This window comes from Trichoderma harzianum (genome assembly GCF_003025095.1).
Source record: "Trichoderma harzianum CBS 226.95 unplaced genomic scaffold M431scaffold_5, whole genome shotgun sequence".
NCBI classification, from domain to species: Eukaryota; Fungi; Ascomycota; class Sordariomycetes; order Hypocreales; family Hypocreaceae; genus Trichoderma; species Trichoderma harzianum.
Genome location: NW_020209253.1, coordinates 1,803,515 through 1,824,592, shown reverse-complemented (window position 1 = coordinate 1,824,592; position 21,078 = coordinate 1,803,515). Strand labels below are relative to the sequence as shown.

Sequence of the window (21,078 nt, the reverse complement as noted above, 5' to 3'; positions counted from 1 at the left end):
TAAGGAGCCCTGTAGCGCCTGCTAACGGCCACTAACCGCTTAGCACTGTCCAGCGTCCCTAACGCTCCAGCTGATTCCTCCGGGTTACCACCGATCGGACTGGACCCCATAATATTGACGGCCAAGTCATGTTCACACCCGTCATGCTTCTTTTGCTTCAGACTGATCAAATCCTTTGCTCATTCTGCCTCCTCTGGCCCAGCCCGCCATCCTGAGAAGACAGAAGATGACGGCGCTTCCGGGTGCCGAATGATCCATTCTCAACCTGCTCACCAAGGCAATGTCGCCATGGCCGTGCCGGCACGCAAAGTAAAGTTCGTCGCGTCAGATCCCGCCCGCGGCGGTTTGCCCGTGAAACGACGACAGGTCCAGCAGGCCTGTCTGTCGTGCAGGCGCAAGAAGGTATCGTGATGCCTGGTTCCTGTCACCTTTCCTTTGCCAGATGTCTAGACGTACGGCCTGCTTGCTAACGGTTTTGAAGCGAAAATGCAACCATGCAGAAGACGCCATGGTTGATGACGCTTCCCTCGAAGACCACAAAGGCCTGCTGGAAACGTCACCTTCTCAATCCTCGTGAGGCCTTGCCGTATCACCCTCCATATTTGTCAAAATTCTAACACTAGGACAAGGCCTGGAACTTCTAGATCGTCTCTCACGCCTTCAGTCCGCATGAGGCCGCTTGGCGGAGAGGACGCCGCGACACCAGCCGGCAGAACTGGTCTAAACGCTCATTCATCACCCGTCTCACGGCGACCCCTTCCAGGAGCCTTCGGCCATGGCGAAACGCAAGCAAATACGCCTGCAGCACAGATTGCGCAGGATATTGCCGCGCGACCGCAGTCGTCACGCTTCGTGGGCGACTTGAACCCAGAGGGCATGTTCATGGAAGCAGCTGTTCCGAGCGTGACTCGTGCCTCATCACAGAAAGGAGATGTGGGCATCTGGTTTCCCGCGGCTACTACTGGACAGCCGTCCCAGTTCATCACCTCACGCCCTCCACCTGTCATGGACAGCTTTATGCTCCCGTTTGTACGAGAGCATTGCTTATCCTGCTTGCCCCCTGAAGAGGACTATCTCCGATTGAAAGCACTGTTTTTGCAGAGAGTTCATCCCATCTTTCCCGTCATCCCCGAGGCTGCCCTTAATGGGCCTACAGACAACCCTTCCAGCATCGTGTTACGACAACTTGCTTGTTTGGCAGCCGGCTCTGACCCCCAGATGACTCCATATTTGCGTCTTAAGAATAAAGGTCCCAGTCCACTGCGGCCCTCCGAATTCTCCAGCGCATTATCTTCCTCGGTCCGTGCCATTTTGGAAACAAGTATTATTCCTGATAGAGTCGTACACATACAAGCGCTCACCATGTTATCCCTCTATACTCAGCCTACCTGCGCCGAAGAATCCGATCTACCGGCTCAGCTTGGGGGTAGAGCAATTCACCATATCCAAACTTTGGGTTTACACCTTCTCCGATATGATGGGCCGAATTTTGGTGATTTAGAAAATCTCTTTTGCGCAGTTTGGGCGCTGGATAGAATAAATGCCGCCATGTATGGACGGCCGTGCCTGATCCATGAGAGAGATATTGGGGCGGATCTCGACGCTTGCATCAAGAAACGACAGCCTGCCTTTCGGCTTCTGCTATCCGTGGCACAATGGCTGGATAAAGTGGTGGAGTTGTATCGCCCAGGCCCTAGTGCGCAAGTGTCTGGCTTCGATAAAGTCGCATACATTGATCTCCCCGTTCTCGAAGCAATGATTGTGGACGCAGACGCCTTGAAAGTCCCAACATCTCTCATTGGTAAGCTCTCCGTAGACGAGCCGTGTGTGGCTAAATTTCTGACCAACTTTACTAGCTACCATCGAAACATTTTATCATGCCGTCATAATACTATCGTGCCGGCTTCCTAGGCCAGGAACAATCATCGCAGCCTCAACATTGCCACCACCATCCGCCAATGCCCGTCGTTCACTTGCAGCCGAACGCATCGCGTGCGCAGTACCAAGGGACTGCCTAAGCTCTCTTCCGTTTATTCCCTACGCAGTGTCGCTCGCTCTAAGCGTCGAGTATCGAAAGATGAGACACAGCCGATTACCAATGTTCCGCACGCGAGCAATGAATGCCTTTAAAAGAAACTGCGACCTCCTTCGGTCTTATAGCGAACATTACTGGAGCGCCCGAGTCGTCGCTGGGCTTGGAGAGGGCGTTCTAAGAGAAATGGAGCGAGCGGCCAACACTCTGGCCAAGGAGCTCAGCCCTCAGCCAGCTGAAGTACCGTCAAAGCCCGTAATGGATGATCAAGATGCGCCAGTTACCCAAGATCTGGGTCCTACTCCATCAGGGGATCCCTCGAACATGAATTCTAACCTGGGTTTTGAGAATGTCATTGACTTTTCCGTCATTGACGCGATTTCAGGCCAGGATGTGTTTGGGCACATTGACCCTAACTTTAACCTGGACGCTGTGGAAGATGCCCTGGAAGCAAACCTTGATATTGGCCTCCCGCCCAATTGGGGAGACTGGGGCCAGTTTGCAGCATGAGGATGGTTGTGATAGGATTAGATCGAATGCGCATAGCTTATACGTAACCGCTTGGTGTATGGTCAGGGATGTTTTGTATTTAGAGAAGCGCGGGTATCGGTTTGGCTGATAGATACCAGGCGATTTCAGCCGCTACATGACTGGACAGGCTACTCTTTGGCTCACTTGGGATAACATTACCAATTGGTCTATACCACGCAGTTTGAGTGTTAGATAATGGATGCTTATATACGTAGCACAATTCAAAGGATAACTAACGTACGCATTTTATCAAGAGCACTTAGTAAAGCATACCAAAAAAGAAAAGAAAGAGAAAAAGCAAAACAAAACATCGCCAAGGTGGAACCGTGTGCTGGGATGATGTAGAAAAAAATAAATCTCCGATACTGGGAATCGAACCCAGGGCTGCTCGGCACTCGAAGGATGAGAGCGAGCGATGTTAGCCACTACACCATATCGGATGGATGCTTGTTGTTGAAAGCCGCTGTGCTATTGGCCACTATAGAGCTAAACACAAAGCCTATGCCCGTCATAGAGAAGAGATTGGATTTTGCAGCATTCTGGAAGCAAGGCATTTAATGCTTATTCGTGGAAGAGATATGTAAAAGAAGTTGTATGTGCTTTTTATTCGGGGTATCAAAATCATGACTCATATCAAACATTGACGTATTATCCACGTCTTGCCATCGCTGAAGCTTGTATCATACAGACACGCTCCATGCAGTGCATAATGTTTGGGTATATACAACAAAAAATGCCCATGTGTCTGCTCTTCTCTTCCTGCATTTTAATATGATGCGCACGCAGCGATGGAGCATTGCCTAAGCCCGGCAATGTCATGTTCACCTCGAGGGAAGGGTTAACAATGCCCATTCCAATTCGAGTGCGCTTGATGCTCGGAGTGGCGATGGTTAACGTGCGGCGTTTCGGTTCGGTGTCCGCCCGACGATGTGCGAGAGCGAGATATTCGGCGCGTAGCTATTCTCTAACAGCTAAAGGCCAACGACTTCTTCATCTGTACCGGTATATCATCGCAGTCGTGGCGGGTATATGGATTTCGCTTCGAGCTCAAGGTGAGCATCGCTTCACTTCGTAGGCGGCTTAGTAGTGATGTCGGTTGGTTTTCCACGAGCCTGGTTCTTCAGCTCGCCAATGAAATGCTTGAAAAATCCATCTGCTCGGCCTCCCGGGTTCGGATCCGCTGCAAGTACAGTTTCTCGTCAGCTTGATCTCTCCTCTCGAGCTCCAAAACTCGCCATCGTACCTGTAGCTTCTCCCGGCGCAAGCGGCTCGTGCGGATTTCGGCCATGCTGCTTCTCATTGATCGCGCGGTGGATGTGACCGACAGCTCTGTGGAAGCCCGGCTGGCGGAGGATCTGGAGCTGTGCGTGAGCGATAGCTGAGAGAGGGAGTCGTGCGCCTGTCAAAGAGCACTTACAGTGTCGATGATTCGATCCTCAAAAGCCTGGATGAGCCGCAGCGCGAACAAGTACGGCGACATTGTGATTTCCTACTGATGTTGCGGGAGGAGGACGTCGTGGCTCTTGTTGGTGGCGGGAGGAATTGAAGAGGAGGTTTGGCTTAATAATAATTGGAGAGGTACCTTTACTGGTGTAGAGATTTGTCGCGACGGCGATGCTGAGGTAAAGCTGCATGTACGTACCTTGCTGACTGGCGGAGGATTTTTATCAACCTCACTCTGTAATTGTACATGAATACACGTATTACGGCTGCAATATCAGGCAATGACAATTGTGCTTCATTTGATGGGGAATAAGTTGTAATTTAATTCACTTTTCTGCTCATACATTGCCATCTCCTTCTTTTGCGATGGACAATCCATAGGGTATTGCGGTTTAACAGCGCTCATTGAATAAAAACATAGAACCCGTGCCTTGGTCATTCTTTCAGCTCATTTCAACGAGTCCAGTTTGTCGTTACTCCTCCCTCCATCAATTTCTGATATCTATCCTCCTTTTTGCGTTTTTCTTCTTTTACTGCTTGAGGTACTGGCCAATGAAGGACTCAAGGTAAGCCTGCTTGCCCAGAGGAACGCCCTCCTTGCGCATAATGTTGTAAGCGGTAGAGAGGTGGAAGAAGAGGTTAGGCAGAACATAGCCGTTGAGGTAGTGGGAGCCGGGCATCTCAAAAGTGCCAGCAGAGCCCATTCCAAGGGTGACGAGCTCGTTCTGGCGCTTGTTGATGACGTCCTTGTCGGCAGTGGCGAGGATCTCCTCAGCCTTGGCGATGCGGGCGTAGCAGTCGGCAAAGGTCTCAACCTCGCCCTCCCAGGCATGAGGCTCGGCGCCGGTCAGACGGGCGACGATCTTGGTTGAGGTGTCGGTGACCATCTTGACCTGGAAGACGAGGGGCAGCATGTCGGGATGGATGCGGGCGGCGAGGAGAGTGGCGGCATTGGGCGAGGCCTCGCCCAGCTTGAGGATGTTGGTGAGAGACTTGAGGGCGCTCTTGGCCAGGGGGATGGAGGCGTCGTAGAGAGAGTAGCTCATCTTGGATGATTAGGACTTGGTTTGATTGGTAGGATTAAGTTGATTTGGAAGAGAGAGGATGTGGGATTGCTGTGATGAGGCAATTGGTAACTTGGATCTCGCAATCAGGAGAGGGAGTGGCCTGGGGTATATATATCAATTTTATTGAATCGTGGTCGTTTACTCCGAGCGTATTCAACTTAGACTATACACTATGCCGTACATCAATCGGGAATATAACGTACAACGTATATGTCCCTCTCCTGAATTAGCAGGTGGTCTCCGCCTATCCTCCAGTCGAACTAACTACCAACCGCTACTACTCTGATCTGAGACTCGCGATAGTCTTGTCACTACCTCGCTCGAATTCCGCATTCCGCCTCCGTCTCCTCTCGCTCCGCTTCTCTCGCAACTGCGGCTTGACTCAATGGGTCCCCGTACGAGTATCCACGAGCCACTGAACCCCCCTCTCTCCTCTCCCAACTCCCCACCGACGGATATCCGAGGGGATCCTCCTAGGTTGCTAGGGATCCTCCATTAGCTGTTGGCCAGAATTGAGGCTGAAAGGCCCGCAACGCAACACGACGCTGGATTACTAATTAGAATCGCATCGAAGCCACTCCCGCGTCCAGTCCAGCCAGAGAGCGGTCAAATCAAGCGGCGTGTCATTGTCAATCCCTCATGTCACAGGGGAGGGCATGTCTCAGCCGTTGTGGATCAACAGATGAGCTGTTGTTGTGCATGTGTGAATACTCGTACATACGGAGTACAGTAGTGCTAGTTCATGCTCACTTGACTAGGATTATGAGGTTTCACGGCAGGCCGAGCCAGTGCGAGCGAGGCCGACGGCCCGAAGGGGGGCAGCTTTTACATCAATCTGGCCATCTGCATCTACTCTGCACTCCCCCAACACACACAGTTCGACAAGTGACAAGGGCCAGTCGAGTGACCCATGACTCTGTCTCTCCGCACCGGCTCATTTTTTTTCGTCTCTTTTGCCCTTTTCTCTCTTCCCTCGTTCCTTTTCCCAAAGTGGACAACGGTGCGCTGGGCCATGGCAAAATAGCTCGGCACTCGGCGATCCAGTCAGCACCGTATTACCACCTCGCGGCTAGATATATCCAATCTCCATCTCCTTGATCAATGTCATTACAAATAGATCCGCGCAAAAGTAGAAAGTGCAACGCTCAAGAGCTTGGCTTTGCTTTGACCAACACGGTTCCCTTCCTGTACACCTGCAGAAGGATTCGATCAAAAGGAATCCCTCGTGTCACCAAAGCTGAAGGATCCTAGATTTGGATTACCAAAGCTAAAGGATTCAAGATTTTGATTACCACGCAGCTGAGACATCAGCAAACAATGACGACTTTTACTCAGCAGACATCTCAGCTTAGAAATTGAAAGACAAAAACTGTGAAACGAAATCCTCGAACGGGATTCAGGAGCAACTCTTGACCGTCCGCGCTGACATGGTGTTGGACGATCCAGCACAGCACAGCACAGCACAGTGTTGCTCGCATATTCCGCCTCTCCTGTTTCGCTTTTTCTTTCATTTGTATTACTGATCAATAAGCGGACATCAGATCAAGCAGAAACTAGATCTTGCTAGTTCACGACGCTACGCCGCTCGATGCAAGACAAGCTTCATATTACAAATGCTTCCCAGATAGTGTACAGTACAGTCTCATCCTCCACTCGATTTCGCTTTCAAACATCATTGCCAACCAATGCCATGGGACCAGAAAGAAAGCCACTTGCGCACACAGCAAATCCAATCCTCATGCCAATCCAAAAAAAAAAGTTTTATGAAAATTAAACTCTCTTCTCTTTCAAATCAGCCCCAAAGTCGCGTTAAACCTGTCCACCACCTCTCTCGCTCCAGGCAGGGCTGAAGGACTCGCAACCAGCTTATCCAAGCCCATTGCCCGTCGGCCCTCGGGATTGACCCATCGCCGCACCATGTCTTCTGTCGGGCGGCCTATGTGCTTTGATTCACCATCGCCGCCTGGAAAGTCGGGTCCTGGTGTACCATCCAAGAAGGCCTGGCGTTGTCTGACGAGGTATTGTGCGTTGAGCTCTGTGACCGGGCATACGGGAATGTAGAGAACGCTCGAATCGGATTGTCCCTTGTGAACTTTGTCGACGGCATGGATAGCTAAAAGATGTATTAGTATCTGTCCAGAACAAGATGTTAAAGAAGGGAGGGAAGAGGAGAAGACTTACTGTCACAATGCCATGCCACAAAGGCCCCGGGCTTTATCTCGGGCACATGTGTCATGGTCCTTGAAAGCTCCAAGTGAGGATGGAGCTCATCATTGAGCTCTTGTCCATGACCTGGATGTGCGCCTTGAAGGTCGCTGGTCATATCAGCATCGCCAGTGAATGTCCAGTTCTTCTCATCCAAGAAGGCATCCCCCTTCTTGGTGGCGTCAAGAGGTGTAAAGAATGGCCTCAGAAGTGTGTACGCAGTCGACAGCATCAAAGGATATGTCAACAGAGTACCTTCTTCTGGTGCTACTTGGCTCATAGAGACCCATCCTTGCCATGCTCTAAAAGCACTGCATGCTCCTAGGCCGTTGTGAAGGTCGTTGACGGCATCGATTCTGCCGGAAGCATCCCAGGCATCATACTTCTCCCATCTGCCTTCAAACACTCTATCGTATACATGGCCCCGTCCGTATCCGTCCTTTTCCCAGCGCTCGACGCTGCCGCCGTCGATGTGAGGGCCGAGTGCAAAGGCCGCATCGCCGGGTTGACGAATGCGAAGCCTGTCAGCATAGGATAGGGGTATGTCGAGGGATATCTGGGCACTCGGCGATGACGTGTGCCAAAAGTCTGACATGAGATGCTTCTGTACTTTAAGCATAGACGGGTGTGATCGAGCTTGGATCTGTGGCTCAGACCAGTATAGCTCATACACTTGTGGATCATGAGCTGGGAAAGCTGCCCTTGACCATTAGCCCTCATGTCTTTTCCCCCTTCAACAACCAATACAATACATACATATATATATATATATATATATATATATAAGGGAGAGAGAGAGAGAAGCCTTACCTCTTGTGTGTGGGTTTTGCTTGACATATTCTTCCACGCGGGCCTTGTATTCCCGCGCCTCGCCCTCGGGGATTACACCATGTACGACCACCACCCCCCTCTTCTTGATCTCCTCCTTGACTTTATTATCCAGCCCGTAGTTTAAATCGGAAAAATCTACTTGGGGAATAACTGCAGGGCCCTTTTGCGCAATAACCTCGTTCTCCCTCCGCAGCGTCCGCAACAATCTCGTCCAGCTCGCCGCAATCTCCTTCTCACGACCCCTGACCAGCTCCAACTTGAGCTGTCTGAAGCGATCCGGCAGCGGCACCTGCTCCACGCCCGACAGCGAGACAAAAGAGTCCGAAATATCCCCTGTCCTCTTCGGCGCCGGTTTTGGCGTCTGCACCGTCGCGAGGCAGCGGTGCAGACGGGGCAGGACGGGAGAGGCCTTGATGAAGCTTGAGCGCAGCATCTTGATGGGGAACTTTTTTTTTTTTCGTACACCACGAAAGACTGGGATCGCAACAAAGGCTTTTCAGCACAGAAAATGATGGAATCACACAACCTGAGCCAAGATGAACCAACAATCGACTACCGACAAAGCAAGATTGTCATCATACTATTTATATTGATGGGCTAAAGGCGTCGGTGTTGCTGTTTTGGGGTGGTCCGCGCCCCGCCTCAGCCACGTAAACTCTATCTTTCCCCGACGCTACACGATACCAAATAGCAAACTGGATCCTTTTTTTTCTATTTGCTGTGGCCTGATCGAGATTGTAATCGAGGGCGGAATGGGCGGTGGTGCTTTGTCTTGGGGCGGGCTGAGACATGGTTGGATTGCGTCTAAGACGCGAAAGATGGGGGGCAGCTTTCAAAGGAGGCCCGTTGTTTCCGCTTACAAGAAGTAAAGAAGAAGAAAAAAAAAAAGGTACGTATCCCGTCTAATCCAACCCGTTTAGCTATCTGAATCAATCCATTAGCTTCTTGCACTATATCACCAATGCTGGAACGTTACAAAGACATTGCCATCACAGGCCAATCTCAAGTTATGACCGAGTGTTTTCGTCCCCCCCTTTTTTTCTTCCTTGTCTGCCGTACCCAGCAGCCGTGTAACGAAAAAGCACAAACTCCATCCTTCCGGCCGACACGGACTTCCAATTCGAAACATGATCACATGAGTTCTTCTGAAATTGGTGCGTATACCCGAATTCATTTATTAAATTCGTTTTTCGAAGGGGGGAGGGGGAAGGACCTTTGTAAAAAATGACGAGCTGCCGACTTCTTCATGGCGTCATCTGTGTTAAAGACGAAGATTCCCGGTGCCTCGTGGTGTTTCTAGCATAGTTATCCGGTCACATGGACAGCGAGCTACGTGATATAGCCTAAAAGAATGCTTCTTTGACGTTCCATTGTGTCGTTGCATGATGAGATTTTAGAAAGTTCGGTGCAGGCGAGAGCTGCAATGGCCGCTTTCAGGTAGAATGAAACGTCTCCAAAAAAGGGAACTTGTTGTCGACGGGCGCCCTGTGGTGGATATGATCGAGACAAGATGTCTTGCTTCCTCATCTCCGAGATATCGTGAAGTCTTCAAGTCAAACATTGGGAGGAGCGGGAGAGAGCACGGCTCTTATACATCTAAAACTCCGTTATAAAACTCCGTATATACATCCCGGCAATTTTTTTCCAACTCATTTTTTTCTCTAAACATCATATATCATGAGTCCAAAAAAAAGCTTACCAAAAACCTTACAACATAGGGCATAGCCAACCCCAAGAGCCTCAACTTTCGACTACTATCCCTCTCATGCCACATCGCCAAACTAAATAGCACTCCCATAATTACTCGACGGGAAATTAGGCATTACCCAGACGACAATAATTCGCCGGCATGTCTATTTTAGGCAAATCCGCTCCCCACACTCCAGCCACGACCGACTTACTCCAATCCGCATCCCGCCGGTGCTCCCACCCCCTCATCAGCCACACCATCCTCCTCCGCTTGGGTTCTCCAAAAAGATTATAGCCTAATAGCTCTCTCCTTCTCGTCTGATGTTTCTCTCATTCTCAATCTCATCGTGAAAGGCTCTCTGTCACTCACACCATCCCAGTATAGCATCTCATCTCCCCTCTGTAATCTCAACACCACCCCCGTATAAGTGCATCCATCATGACCTTGACCAACCCTCCCCCAACCCTCAAAATCTCCCTCCCCCAAATCGCCCACCTCATCGACCACTCCCTCCTCCACCCCACCCTCTCCGACCCCGACCTCCGGTCCGGCCTCCTCCTCGCCCGCTCCGCCTCCGTCGCCTCCGCCTGCGTAAAGCCCTACGCCGTACCCCTCGCCCGCTCCCTCCTCGCCGACTCCCCCGTCCGCGTCTGCACCGTCGTCGGCTTCCCCCACGGCTCCTCCTCCGCCTCCGTCAAGATCACAGAGGCCGCCGAGGCCGTCTCTTCGGGAGCAACGGAGATCGACATGGTCATCAACGTCGGCAAAGCCCTCGGCGGCGACTGGGCCTATGTCGAGCACGAGGTCGAGGCCGTCAACCGCCTCGTCACCGCAAAGGGAGCGATTCTAAAGGTCATTTTCGAAAATGACTTTCTGCAGGACGAGCACATTGTTCGGTTGTGTCAGATTTGTACCGACTTGGGCGTGGCTTTTGTCAAGACGAGCACGGGCTATGGATTCGTGAAGCAGCCCAATGGGTTTTATAGCTACCGGGGCGCTACGCCGCATCACCTCAAGCTCATGAGGAAACATGCCGGCCCAAAGGTGCAGATCAAGGCCGCGGGCGGTGTCAGAACTCTGGATGAGCTGATTTATGTCGTGTCGCTGGGAGTAACGAGAATCGGTGCCAGCGCTACCGAGGCAATCCTGGAAGAAGCCAGAGCGAGAGGCATCGGTGAAGCTGAAGTTGAAGTTGAAGTCAAGGTCCCTCCAAGTCTGCAGGATGGAACATATTGATGCCACTGCTAGTTTGAGCGCTGTGTCAAATTGATAAGTATCGGAGTAGAGAAACATAATTATCTATTAAAAAGAGTAAAACAGCACCAGGCGCAGCTCCGCGTGATTATGTATGCAAGACTTTCATATTCCTTTTAGCTTCTTCTTTCTGTTCCCTTTTCCTTTCCTTCTCAACCGTCATCACAGCTGAAGAAACTCAGAGATACCCAAAAAAGGATAGGAAAGGGCTGTATGACGAAACAAAAAGGTGTAAAAAGAAGTCAAGATTTTGAAAAAACAAAAAAGCATCGCTCAGCCGAAACATCAAGCCGCCAGCTTCATGCCCTGTTCTCGATCCCCATGTATCCCTAACAAAAACAACATCATGTCCGTACACCGGTCCTCTCTACTCTCCAGGCATAACAGGTATTTGTAATGTACAAACAAAAGATACGCTCTCGTTAAAAATAAGATATGGGTGGTCGTGTAATAAAAAAAAAGTTTTAAATAAAATGCTCACGGCGCCAGTTCGACGCCATCGTTATTCGAAATTCCATTTTCGCTTTCATCGCCTCCTCCTTCTTCTTTCTTCGCAGCCCAAAATGCTTTTTTACTCGGTATCTTGGTTTGCGCGCCTCACCTTCTCTCTCAAATCTCTGTTTTCAGTTTCCAAGCCGCCGAGTCGCTGCCTTGCCGCCTGCCTGTCTTGGTTGCGCCCTTCTCGCTCCATCTTCAGCTTGTACTCCATATCCCGGAGTCTGAGTAGCCAGCGATTGTCGTTCTGGCTAACCGACCCGTCGGAATTTGACGCATCCATGAGGCCGAGTCCAGCCCTTGACGACGATACTGGGATTCCAGAAGCGGACGGAGCACGCACGGCGGATGACGCCCTGCTCTTGGAAGGACGATCGCCAGTTCCACGAGAAGCCGACGGCGAACCGGCACTGGCCTCGGAGCCTGCTCCAGGAATTTGATGAGCCGCACGAGCACGAACATCATTAGCAGTCCTCAGTGTGGCATTTTCCACCTTGAGCTGACGATATGCCTCTTCGAGACGTAGCATCCGGTTCGACGCCTCGTGAGAGCCCAGCGACCCAGTGGCAACAGAGTTGCGAACCATAGTCTCTAGTCGATCAAGCTTCTTGATTCGCACATCCAGATTGTTCTCGAGAGCTTGGTACTCGCGATAGAGGTCCTTCTCAACTGACTTGATCTTTGTCTGCAGAGCCGCAAACATGCCCTCAATAGTCTTAACAGCAGACAAGAGATTCTTAGTAAATCCCGGCAGGCGACTCGCAATGACTTCAAGCGTCGGCACAACTTGCCGGTCCACGAGTGTGTTGTTGTTGGCCCATTCTCGGCCGCAGAGCGTGCTCAGCTTGTGCCACAGAAGAAGTAGCAGCTCGTTCCTCTCCAGCAGCTGCTCGCGGGCAGTCTGCTCCAGCACGGCAAGTTTCCGGCGATCCTGGCCTCTGGTAGCTTCCAGTTCGCTAATGCGGACATCTTGCGTGCTGGCCGTTCGAGTGAGATGCTGGTGCGTCTTCTGGAACGACTCGAATTGAGACTTGGTATTGCGGTGGGCAACCCGCTCCTTTTCGAGTAGCTCGGTGATTTTGCGAGTTTCCAGGGCATGCGACTCCAATAGTGAATCGCGCTGCTTAATGATTCGGTCCTTCTCGACCAATGCTGCTTTAGAAGTGTCAAGTTCACGGACAGTGTTCTCGAGCTCACGCTGCATCCGTGCAATAGACTGTAGAAGTAGCTTCATGTTAGTACAAGAACAAACGGAAAAGAGAGAATAGGCGGCATCTTTGTACCTTTAGCAGCGAAGAGCGGGTGCCGTTCAGGTCACCCAAAGCTTCCCTCAAGTTATTCTCCAGCTCCAGCAACCTCTCCTTCCACTCGGTTGCCTCAACCTCACGAGATGACAAGCTTTTACGCAGCCGCTTGACCTCGTCCTTGGCGCTAGCATTCTCTCGCTGAAGGTTAGCAAATATCTGCTGGACATCGGCATCCTTCTTGGTGGTGACATCCTCCCATTGGGCGCGCTCCTCTTGCATCCGGTTATCCAGCTCCTTGACTCGCTCTTTTTCATCTTCCAAGCTTCTCTCCAAGTTAGAAAGGGCCGCCTCCAGATCACCGATGCGAATCTTGTCCGCCTCCTGCTCTTCCCGAAGGAACGAAATCTCGCCCTGGGATGACTCCTGTTGGACGGAAAGGCGTTGGTTCTTTTCGTTGGATTCCAGTAGCTTCTGCTCCAATTCCTCCAGCTCCTTGTTGGAAGATTCTTGCTCCTGCTCCAGGTGTTGGATGCGGTGTGTCTGGTTAGCCTGCTCCTCCTCGAGCTGCTGAATGTGTTGAAGCTTATGCTCCTGCTCGTCTTCAAGGCCAAGGAGGGCTTCGCTCATCTGTCGCATCTCCTTCTGCAAGCTCTCAAAGTTTTCGGATCTGTCGCTCAGATCAGCCTGCAGCCGCTGAACTTCCGCCTCTAGCGCATCAATCTCCGCCTGGGCCTCGCTGCGAAGGTCCTCAAAGTTGGCCTCCATTTCACCATGCTCTCTCAATGCTTCGTCGCGTTCTGACTGCAGCGCAATCAGGTCGTTTGTCGCGTTGTCGAGCTCCTCCTGCATACTCATGAGAGCCTCATCCGCCTCGCGCTTCTGGTTAATAGCAAGCTCAAAGTCGGCCATGCAGCTCTCCAACTCCCGCTGCAGGTCCTGGTTCTGCAGTTTGACTTCGCTAACTTTGTCGCGCAGCTCAGCCATTTTGTTTTCCATTTCCTCGCGCTCTGCCTCATCCTCCGCTGTCAGCTGCCTAGTCCGAACACTATTCCTCGAGCTCGGTCTCTCAAGAGCGCCTGCACGAGATGCGGACCGTTCTAGGAGACTGTCAATAGTAGAAGGAGCAGGACCACCGCGGCGCTGAGCCATCTTGAGATCCTCAATTTCCTGGTACAGGCGTTCTTTTTCGCGATTTCTGGAAGTCAGCATAGAGGTCTGGGCTCCAACCTCACGACGAAGTTCAGCATTCTCGTGGCGCAGCTGCTCGCTCTCCCGCCGCAGTTCGTCGACCAAGGTACTGGCCGCACTAAAGTTGGCGTGAGAACCATCGGCATCGCCAGACACGCTGGACATGGGCCTGCCCGGTGAAGCACCCCGGTCTCGTGGTTTCTTGGTAATGTTGTAAATGTTGGTCGTATGATGCAGCATGCCCGAACCAGCGCCAGACATCTCCTTCTTGAGCCGGAAAACTTCATCTCGCAGTTTCCTGTTGTCCTCATCCGACTGCTCTCTGCGCGCAGTCTCCTGCTCCAACAAGTCCTTCCAGACGTCTGCTTCCTCCTGGCGGCCGAAAGCGTCGCTTCCAGACCGCTCGCCGAGCGTCTTGACAATGTCCGACAGTTTCTTCTTCTCCGACTCCCTATCCTGAGTCTCACTTCGGAGCCTTTCAATCTCAGTGGCGTAGGTTTCGACACGCTCTCGCAAGAACATGAGTTCCTCTTCCCGCTCTTGAGCCTCCTCGTTGTACATCTTGGCGGTTTGGTCCGTCGAAGAGGCAGCGCTGCGAGCAGTACTCGGTCTCTCTTCATCTTCCTTCTCCTTCTTTTCTAGTTCCTTGACTCGTTTCCGCAGAATCTTGTTGTCTCGCGTCGTTATCGCGAGATTCGTTCTCAGCTCAACGTTCTCGGATATCATCTCCTTAAGACCTTCTTCCGACAAGGTGTCGAGCCTTTTGCTCAAGAACATGACTTTGAGTTTCAGGTCAAAGTTTTCTTTAGAGAGTCTCTCAATAGTGCTGCTCTGCTCCTTTAGCGTCCAGGTCTTGCCAGTGCCTTTGCCTGTAGCCTTGGAGCTGTTAACCGCGGTGGCGGTAGAGCCAGACAATCGTGGGGTTTGTAGGCCATTTTGGAATTTGAACTCTTTCGCAACCGAATCCGGGACGTGGACGTTCTTAACGTGCTGAGCTATGACGGTATCCGTAGGAGCTGTGCTGATGCTATCTTTGGCCTTGGGTGTCACCATCTTGTAATTGCTCTCTCTTCCTCGGGTAGGAGTGTCCACCTCGGCCAGCGGTTCCAGCTGGCGCGTATTGTCGCCAAACTCATCAGTGCCGAGACCAGAGGTCATGCTGCCCATGCTTATAGTTCGCAACAGATTAGAGGGAGATCGAGACATGCCCGTGTTGGGTACCGCTCCTCCGGAATGTAGCGCATAGTCGAGTCCTAGCCCTACAGTGCCCACAGTAGCATCGCTGTCTTCCTGCGATTCGGGATTGGTCACGAAGGATGAAGTCGAGGATCGCTGGCTGCTGAAGCGGCCACTGCGCACATACTTGGGGCGCTTGTTGCGCAGGGCAAGCCCAGTAGGGCCACCCGGAAAGGAAGAAGCATCATGGCCCTCGGTGCTAAATACAAGGGAATCGTCCTGTCCGTTTTTGTCGTTCTCTTGTTGGGGGACCTTGGGAGTGTTCTGTTTGCTTGTGCTGCGGGAGATGTTACGAGCGGCAGCTGCTGCTGCAGGCGAGGAGTCAAACCTCTCTAGACTCGATGTGGTGTTGCTCGCTCTGGTCAAATCATCTTCAGACTCCGGATTGAACTCAAACTCGTTTGTGTACTCCGGTCTCGATCTGTAGCTCGAATCGTATCTCAGCTGGGGTCTAGATTGCGACGACTCGGGCCGGGCAGAGCTCCTGGAAGGCTGCGCAGATCGTTTGGCGGGCGAATCGAAGACAAAGCTGTCATCGGCGGTCGCCCCAGCACCCGCAGAGCCTGTAGGAATTGGCGACAACGACGGGAGGAAGCTCGAATCCATATCCTTAAGATGTTCTCTGACTGCGTCCTCCGAAATGGTGTCGTCCGGGTTCAGCGTCGGCTCCAAAGCGGTCGTCTCGAAATAGCTGAGGTCTCCTTGGCCCGCGGGCGAGCCCCCGCCAGCTTTGGGCCGAGAGGAAGCTTGCGCCGACGCTGGGGAGAGCCTACTGCTGGGATTAGGGGGGATCGAAGCATGTTTGGGAGGCGCCGGCGCATTCTCCTGCTGGTCGGATCGCGAGCGCGCGCTCATCGTCGTCGAGTCTGCTGTCTGGCCATTGTCGGTTGGGACGCGCCGGGAGGTGGAGGGGAGCGATTCGGGCTCCTGGGCGGTGTTCTCATCCACGCCAGCCATGGTGCATCTTGCGGCTTTGTTTCTGTCTCGGCCGGGGCGTGTGAGAGTCGCGAGGGAGGCGAGATGCTAGCAGAAGAACTAGCAAACAACAGGTGGTGAGCAGAAGGCGAGCTGAGTAGGGAGACGGCCAAGTTTGCCAGCTTGATGCGAGCTCAACGCATTGATCCAACGCCTGATCAAGCAGAAAGTGTCCCAAGGGCAAGATGGCCTGCAGCTCCAGTGCTTGCACGCGCTAAGGCCGCGGGAACCAGTGGAATTCTAGAGCGAATTAGGGGGCTGTCAGGGGGGGCCCCGCATGGCTTTAAACAGGCGGTAAGTCATCCATCAAATCTAAAAGGCAAATTGATGATATTTGAATGCTGGTTTCTGTCACTTTTGGATTTCAGGTTGACATTTCCTCATGTTAGCAGAATGCGTCGCTGATTGCCCTGTCCTATTTGGCCCCGTCATCACAGTGGCTCAGTATTTTCAGGCGGAAAAAAAAATGGTATTATCAAAATGGCGTGAAGAAGAAGAGAACAATAAGAGAATAAGAAAACAAAAATAACATCATGCCAGTTAAAAAAGCCATGCTGGATTGGTAGTGCAACATAATTCCCCAAGTCCTGCCACTCTCTTAACCAGGTATCAATTTTCAAATCGCCTGTCGTCCGCCAGTTTTCGTTACAAACAGACCTTCACCGTAATTTACTTGCCGATATGGAGAAGCGTAAAACGACTTCCACGCCAAACGCCGCAGGCCTATCCAAGTCCCAAACTGTTCCAACTCATGCATCGTCACACTCGATTATTGCGAGAAAAAAGTAAATGAAAGAAAACCAAATGGTGGGGAGGAGAAGAGGGGGAGGGCGGAGAAGAAATAAGAAGGAAGAAAAAGAGTCATTACCACCACCAGTTCCATGTCTTCTCCAGTGACGGGTTTTTCAGGACATCGTCCACCCATCCCAGACTCTCTCTCTTATCGTCGAGTAATCGAGCATATTCATACAGCAGCCGCAATACATAGATCTGCATGTCTTCTTTGCGCAGCACCATATCGGCCCACTCCTTGCCCTCGGTGGCTATCTTCTCCGCCACGTGGTCGTGGCCGTTGCGTCCCTCGTATCCGAGGAAGTACTCCATGATGCCGTAGTAATCGATGAAACGGCTATCCATGGGGACAAAGTGCTTCCACGCAACCAGGCGGCTATCATGCCACTCATGCCAGACGGTGGCCTTGATAGGGAGGGAGGTGGATCGCAAGAAGCCAAGGTAACGGCCAGAGAAGGAGTTTCCATCAATGTCCGGGATGTACTTGGAATCGAACTGTTCTGCCATCTTCATTCCCTTAGTTGGCTTGAAATAATGGCTCGTGTAGTTGCACTTTCCGTTTTGCGGGGGAGTGCAGCTGAGATCCGTGAAACTGATGTTAGCCCATTGGTCGATCCACTCGCCCAGCTTGCCATCTTTTTGAGCTTGTAGGTTGTATTCCTCGCCCGGTAGTGCAAAGTTATCGGCCTTTTCTCCATGTTCCACTCGCGAAACTGTGGTGCCATTGTTCATGGCGACAAATCTGTGGCGTTGGAACCCTCGCCAATTGTGCACGGTATTCTGACCTCCGGTCGCGACACCGCGCCAAATGGCCTTGTTCTCCTTCTCCTCCCAGGAAACGCCGTGGTTATCACCACCAGTGAAGCGCTCCTCCTCGTTCCAATACATGGGTGCAGGTAGTAAAATCTCGTTGTTGACTCCCAATTTGGAGCCACCAAACATGGGAAACAAGACCTTGGATGCAGAAGTAGAAATCGGCTCGATGAAAATGCCCTCCAAGGCTTGCAGGTCAGGCTGATGGCAAATTTCGGTGGACATTGAAAAGTTGGAGACGAAGCCCTTGTACATGTGGGGTTCGGCATATGACGAGTTAATGGCGGGCGTTTTATCTGCGGTTTTCCTCAGATCTTCCACTCGAGCCAGGCTGTCAGGAGGGCAGCCGCGTCGAGCAATGGCCCAGTAAGGCTCTGTATTGAGAAGAGATGTTAATATCAAATCATTAAATAAAGGCAAAGGGAAGGGTATGAAAGGCAAGGAAATCATGTATCAGATACACAATCCTGAGAGAGCAACCTACTTGTTTTTTCCCAGTTCTTGGAGCGCGTCTTGACCTCGACGTCGCCGGTACCGGGGCGAGGCAGCTTCTGGAACTCGCTGATGACGTTCTTGGACTTGGGCATCTTGATCGTCTTAGATGCATTCTTCATGTAACCGGCCATTTCCTCCCACGGGACAACCAGCCTGGGCTCGTCCATGGCGTTGAGTGCAATGTCCATATCTGGCAGCAAGTGGTCGATTGTCTTGATCATCTTGAGCCAAATTTTGGTCCAGAAGAAGTCACTTCGCGCAGTGGCGTTGCCGTCGCGGATATTGATTGTCATTTCAAAGTCCCACGCCTCTTTACGGATGACAGCCGGGTCAAGACCCCAGAAGGGCTGGAGGTCCTGGTAGATGCGGTCGAAGAAATCCTCAACAATGACTGCATTCTTGGAGCGAGCAAACTCGAACCACTTGTCGAAGCCGGGTGGAGGGTGGCGGCCACGGCGCTTGCGATAGGCCTGAGCAGCCTCTTCCACCGTTTTGGATTCCTTCGAAGTCAACTCGGCAAACGTCATCTGGGCATCGTATACGAGCTTGTCAATGGGGTGGCCGCCGGCGGTGGGTGGAGGGCCGAGCGGAGGAAGAGAGTTGTGGATAGGCTCCTGGTTATCAGAGTCTGGCTTGGTGGTTCCCTCTGACGCTGGCGCCGTCGCGACGGGTGCCTTTGCGCCTCCTGGGATGACAGGAGCCTCGTTGCCAGCGGGATTTGAATTGGGGGGTTGCAATGGTCTTCCTGGCGCGGCCTGGCCTGCTGGTAAAGGCGGTAGACGAGTGATATCTGATGAGCTGTGGCTGAAGGTGTACAAGGCCAGTAGCAGAATGGCCGCCAAGACGCCGTACCGCACCAGGCCGGACGACCGCCGCATCGGAAAGCCGGGCGACAGCATCTTCATGATGGGCGTCTGGCTGGGAGAGGTTGTGATGCTCTACTAGTACTTTTTGTAACGTTATAAAGAATCCTCAGGGCAGAAACGCGGCGTCGGAGGATCGCTAGAGATGAATGAAGGTTGGCCGCGCGTGCTTGCGCTGCTGCGGCTGGCGTTCGGGCTAAAGCTGGATGACGGAGGGGCAGAATATCCAAGAGAAAAAAGGAAGTCTCAACGCATCCGGGCGTGCCAAGAAGCGCACAAGACCAGGAGGCTGCTTCGAGAGATTGATAACGAGCGACTGGTCCCGAAACACTGGACTGGACTGGACTCTGTCTCCGGTCAACAGGGAGAGAGGAGAAAGAGAAAAGAAGGTCGAAGTTTCGAGCCAAGGGCACAAGCAAGGCAAGGCGTTGGCGGGCTGGACGAGTTCGGTTCGGGCGCTCTGGAGTCGCTACAGGCGCCGCATCATCATCCGACCTGCAGGATCAGCCCAAGACAGCGAAGAGATTGAAGAGGCAGAAGTCTAATTTCGCAGAGATGCCCGGAGGCGGGCAAATTACCTGGGCAGACGCTTGCGGCAAGATTGGCCACATCGCCCATTGATTCGCCAAACCCGCTCTGTGCCATTTCGCAGCGAGCTAAAGCCGGTGCCAAGACGACCCATAACGTCTCTGTAACCCCTGACATGATTACGCTCGCTAGTGGTTGCGCTGGAGCTTTGGGGTGGCACCAGCGTCTTCAGCATTGGTTGAGTTGATTAGGTCAACCTTGAACGTCCCAGCGCGATAAGGCTGCCCGCAAATAGCCTAACCGAGCGCCGCTGCTAATGAAACACGGGCGATTGATTTGATGGATGCTTTCGATTGCATCGATTGATGGCATGGCACGCACCGCACCTCTGTAATATGAGCTGTAAGCATTGACGTTGATCCATGTCAGCCGCAAATATTCGATAGTATTGCAGGTACTGCTGATAGTGCTAAGTAGAGAATAGTACAAGCATTGAACCTAGCACAGCACGAGAAAATATGATGGCAACTCATGTGCCTGCAGGACAACCTAATACCGGAACTCTCTCCCTTGCTTCAAACCCTCGCACCCGTCCAGCAGCATGCATGTCTCTGTTTCTCATCACACCAGACTGCTTCCCTACCAACTCAAATCAATGACATCTTCTTTTTTGGCCTGCGTACTAGTGAAGAAGCCATGGAAAAGAAAGAGTGGGAGCGAACCTGACCTGAATCAAACCCACGCATCCATCCCATCCGTCCACCTTGACAGACAATCCTGCTGCAAATACTGTACTCGCTAATGAGCTGACGATCCCTCCTCTTCTAACTGCTCCGTAGCCCCAGCTCAATTATTCTCAGCTCCACTCTGCATGGCCCCAGCCGTTGTCGCGACATGCTTGCACTTGCACCATACAAGTACAGCACCATTGCGAAAGAAAATCCTCGAGAAATTTTAGCGGGTTGTGCGGCGAGCACGCAACCTCCAATGACATGGGCCAGGACTGCAAGACTGGAACCACAACCAAGCAGGCGAAAAAGACAAAAAACGCCTCCAATAAGCAGCATCGGAACCACACACTCAATTCCGTCCGTGCCATTACGAGTCCGAGTCTTCAATTACGAGGCTCGTACAGCACTTGTCCCCCCTCCGCCTAGGACATACATAGGGCAGACGGAAAGTTTTCTGAATTCATGTTACCTCGCGTTGCTCTCTCCCGATTGCCGCTATCCGCTAAGCTCAAAGCCATGTTTTTTCCTTGCAAGGAGCTCCTTGTATCCGTGTGAGATACCATCACCAACGGTGATTCGCACTCGTACTATTTCATTCCCCACCCTTTCGCCCCATGCTTTTTTCTCTCTTCTCGCCATGGAGACACTTGCAGTAAGCCCAG

General features: G+C 52.1%; 9 protein-coding genes and 1 non-coding gene across 10 annotated transcripts; 4 read left to right on the top strand and 6 right to left on the bottom strand.

Moving 5' to 3' along the window:
* The first annotated feature begins 88 nt into the window (after window positions 1-88).
* M431DRAFT_519491 (hypothetical protein) lies at window positions 89-467 on the top strand. The gene has a single exon (XM_024920391.1). It carries the CDS (start codon window positions 250-252, stop codon window positions 409-411), a length of 162 nt encoding a protein of 53 aa, XP_024775585.1. The 5' UTR covers window positions 89-249; the 3' UTR covers window positions 412-467.
* A 409-nt stretch (window positions 468-876) lies between these two features.
* On the top strand, window positions 877-2,542 carry M431DRAFT_494350 (hypothetical protein; the record flags this gene model as incomplete). The annotated part of the gene is made up of 2 exons (XM_024917241.1): window positions 877-1,801; window positions 1,857-2,542. 2 exons carry the CDS (start codon window positions 877-879, stop codon window positions 2,540-2,542), a joined length of 1,611 nt encoding a protein of 536 aa, XP_024775584.1.
* Window positions 2,543-2,920: 378 nt separating this feature from the next.
* On the bottom strand, window positions 2,921-3,003 carry M431DRAFT_t78. Its single transcript has one exon. It is a non-coding gene; the product is annotated as a tRNA-Glu (tRNA).
* A 624-nt stretch (window positions 3,004-3,627) lies between these two features.
* On the bottom strand, window positions 3,628-4,043 carry M431DRAFT_82878 (hypothetical protein; the record flags this gene model as incomplete). The annotated part of the gene is made up of 3 exons (XM_024923230.1): window positions 3,628-3,743; window positions 3,807-3,918; window positions 3,981-4,043. The coding sequence occupies 3 exons, from the start codon at window positions 4,041-4,043 to the stop codon at window positions 3,628-3,630; spliced, it is 291 nt and encodes a 96-aa protein (XP_024775583.1).
* Window positions 4,044-4,536: 493 nt separating this feature from the next.
* On the bottom strand, window positions 4,537-5,052 carry M431DRAFT_481382 (hypothetical protein; the record flags this gene model as incomplete). The annotated part of the gene is made up of 1 exon (XM_024915952.1): window positions 4,537-5,052. One exon carries the CDS (start codon window positions 5,050-5,052, stop codon window positions 4,537-4,539), a length of 516 nt encoding a protein of 171 aa, XP_024775582.1.
* Window positions 5,053-6,860: 1,808 nt separating this feature from the next.
* Window positions 6,861-8,542, bottom strand: M431DRAFT_82577 (hypothetical protein; the record flags this gene model as incomplete). The annotated part of the gene is made up of 3 exons (XM_024923186.1): window positions 6,861-7,186; window positions 7,255-7,974; window positions 8,089-8,542. The coding sequence occupies 3 exons, from the start codon at window positions 8,540-8,542 to the stop codon at window positions 6,861-6,863; spliced, it is 1,500 nt and encodes a 499-aa protein (XP_024775581.1).
* A 1,695-nt stretch (window positions 8,543-10,237) lies between these two features.
* M431DRAFT_481380 (hypothetical protein) lies at window positions 10,238-11,035 on the top strand (the record flags this gene model as incomplete). The annotated part of the gene is made up of 1 exon (XM_024915951.1): window positions 10,238-11,035. The coding sequence occupies one exon, from the start codon at window positions 10,238-10,240 to the stop codon at window positions 11,033-11,035; it is 798 nt and encodes a 265-aa protein (XP_024775580.1).
* Window positions 11,036-11,624: 589 nt separating this feature from the next.
* Window positions 11,625-16,074, bottom strand: M431DRAFT_83896 (hypothetical protein; the record flags this gene model as incomplete). The annotated part of the gene is made up of 2 exons (XM_024923366.1): window positions 11,625-12,764; window positions 12,832-16,074. 2 exons carry the CDS (start codon window positions 16,072-16,074, stop codon window positions 11,625-11,627), a joined length of 4,383 nt encoding a protein of 1,460 aa, XP_024775579.1.
* Window positions 16,075-16,617: 543 nt separating this feature from the next.
* On the bottom strand, window positions 16,618-19,421 carry M431DRAFT_412162 (glycosyltransferase family 90 protein). Its single transcript, XM_024914946.1, has 2 exons — window positions 18,284-19,421; window positions 16,618-18,173 (listed from the first exon to the last, which is right to left on the bottom strand). Exons 1-2 carry the CDS (start codon window positions 19,197-19,199, stop codon window positions 17,059-17,061), a joined length of 2,031 nt encoding a protein of 676 aa, XP_024775578.1. The 5' UTR covers window positions 19,200-19,421; the 3' UTR covers window positions 16,618-17,058.
* Window positions 19,422-20,248: 827 nt separating this feature from the next.
* Window positions 20,249-20,891, top strand: M431DRAFT_519485 (hypothetical protein; the record flags this gene model as incomplete). The annotated part of the gene is made up of 1 exon (XM_024920390.1): window positions 20,249-20,891. A coding segment is annotated over exon 1 (312 nt), but the record flags the coding sequence as incomplete, so codon positions are not given.
* Between the last annotated feature and the right edge of the window lie 187 nt (window positions 20,892-21,078).

Bases quoted from the DNA above. Each gene is read 5' to 3' on its own strand.
- M431DRAFT_412162 (XM_024914946.1), bottom strand. From the start codon at position 19,199: ATGAAGATGCTGTCGCCCGGCTTTCCGATGCGGCGGTCGTCCGGCCTG. The intron at 18,174-18,283 runs GTAGGTTGCTCT...TTCTCAATACAG, and splicing joins CAAGAACTGGGAAAAAACAA to AGCCTTACTGGGCCATTGCT.
- M431DRAFT_519491 (XM_024920391.1), top strand. From the start codon at position 250: ATGATCCATTCTCAACCTGCTCACCAAGGCAATGTCGCCATGGCCGTG.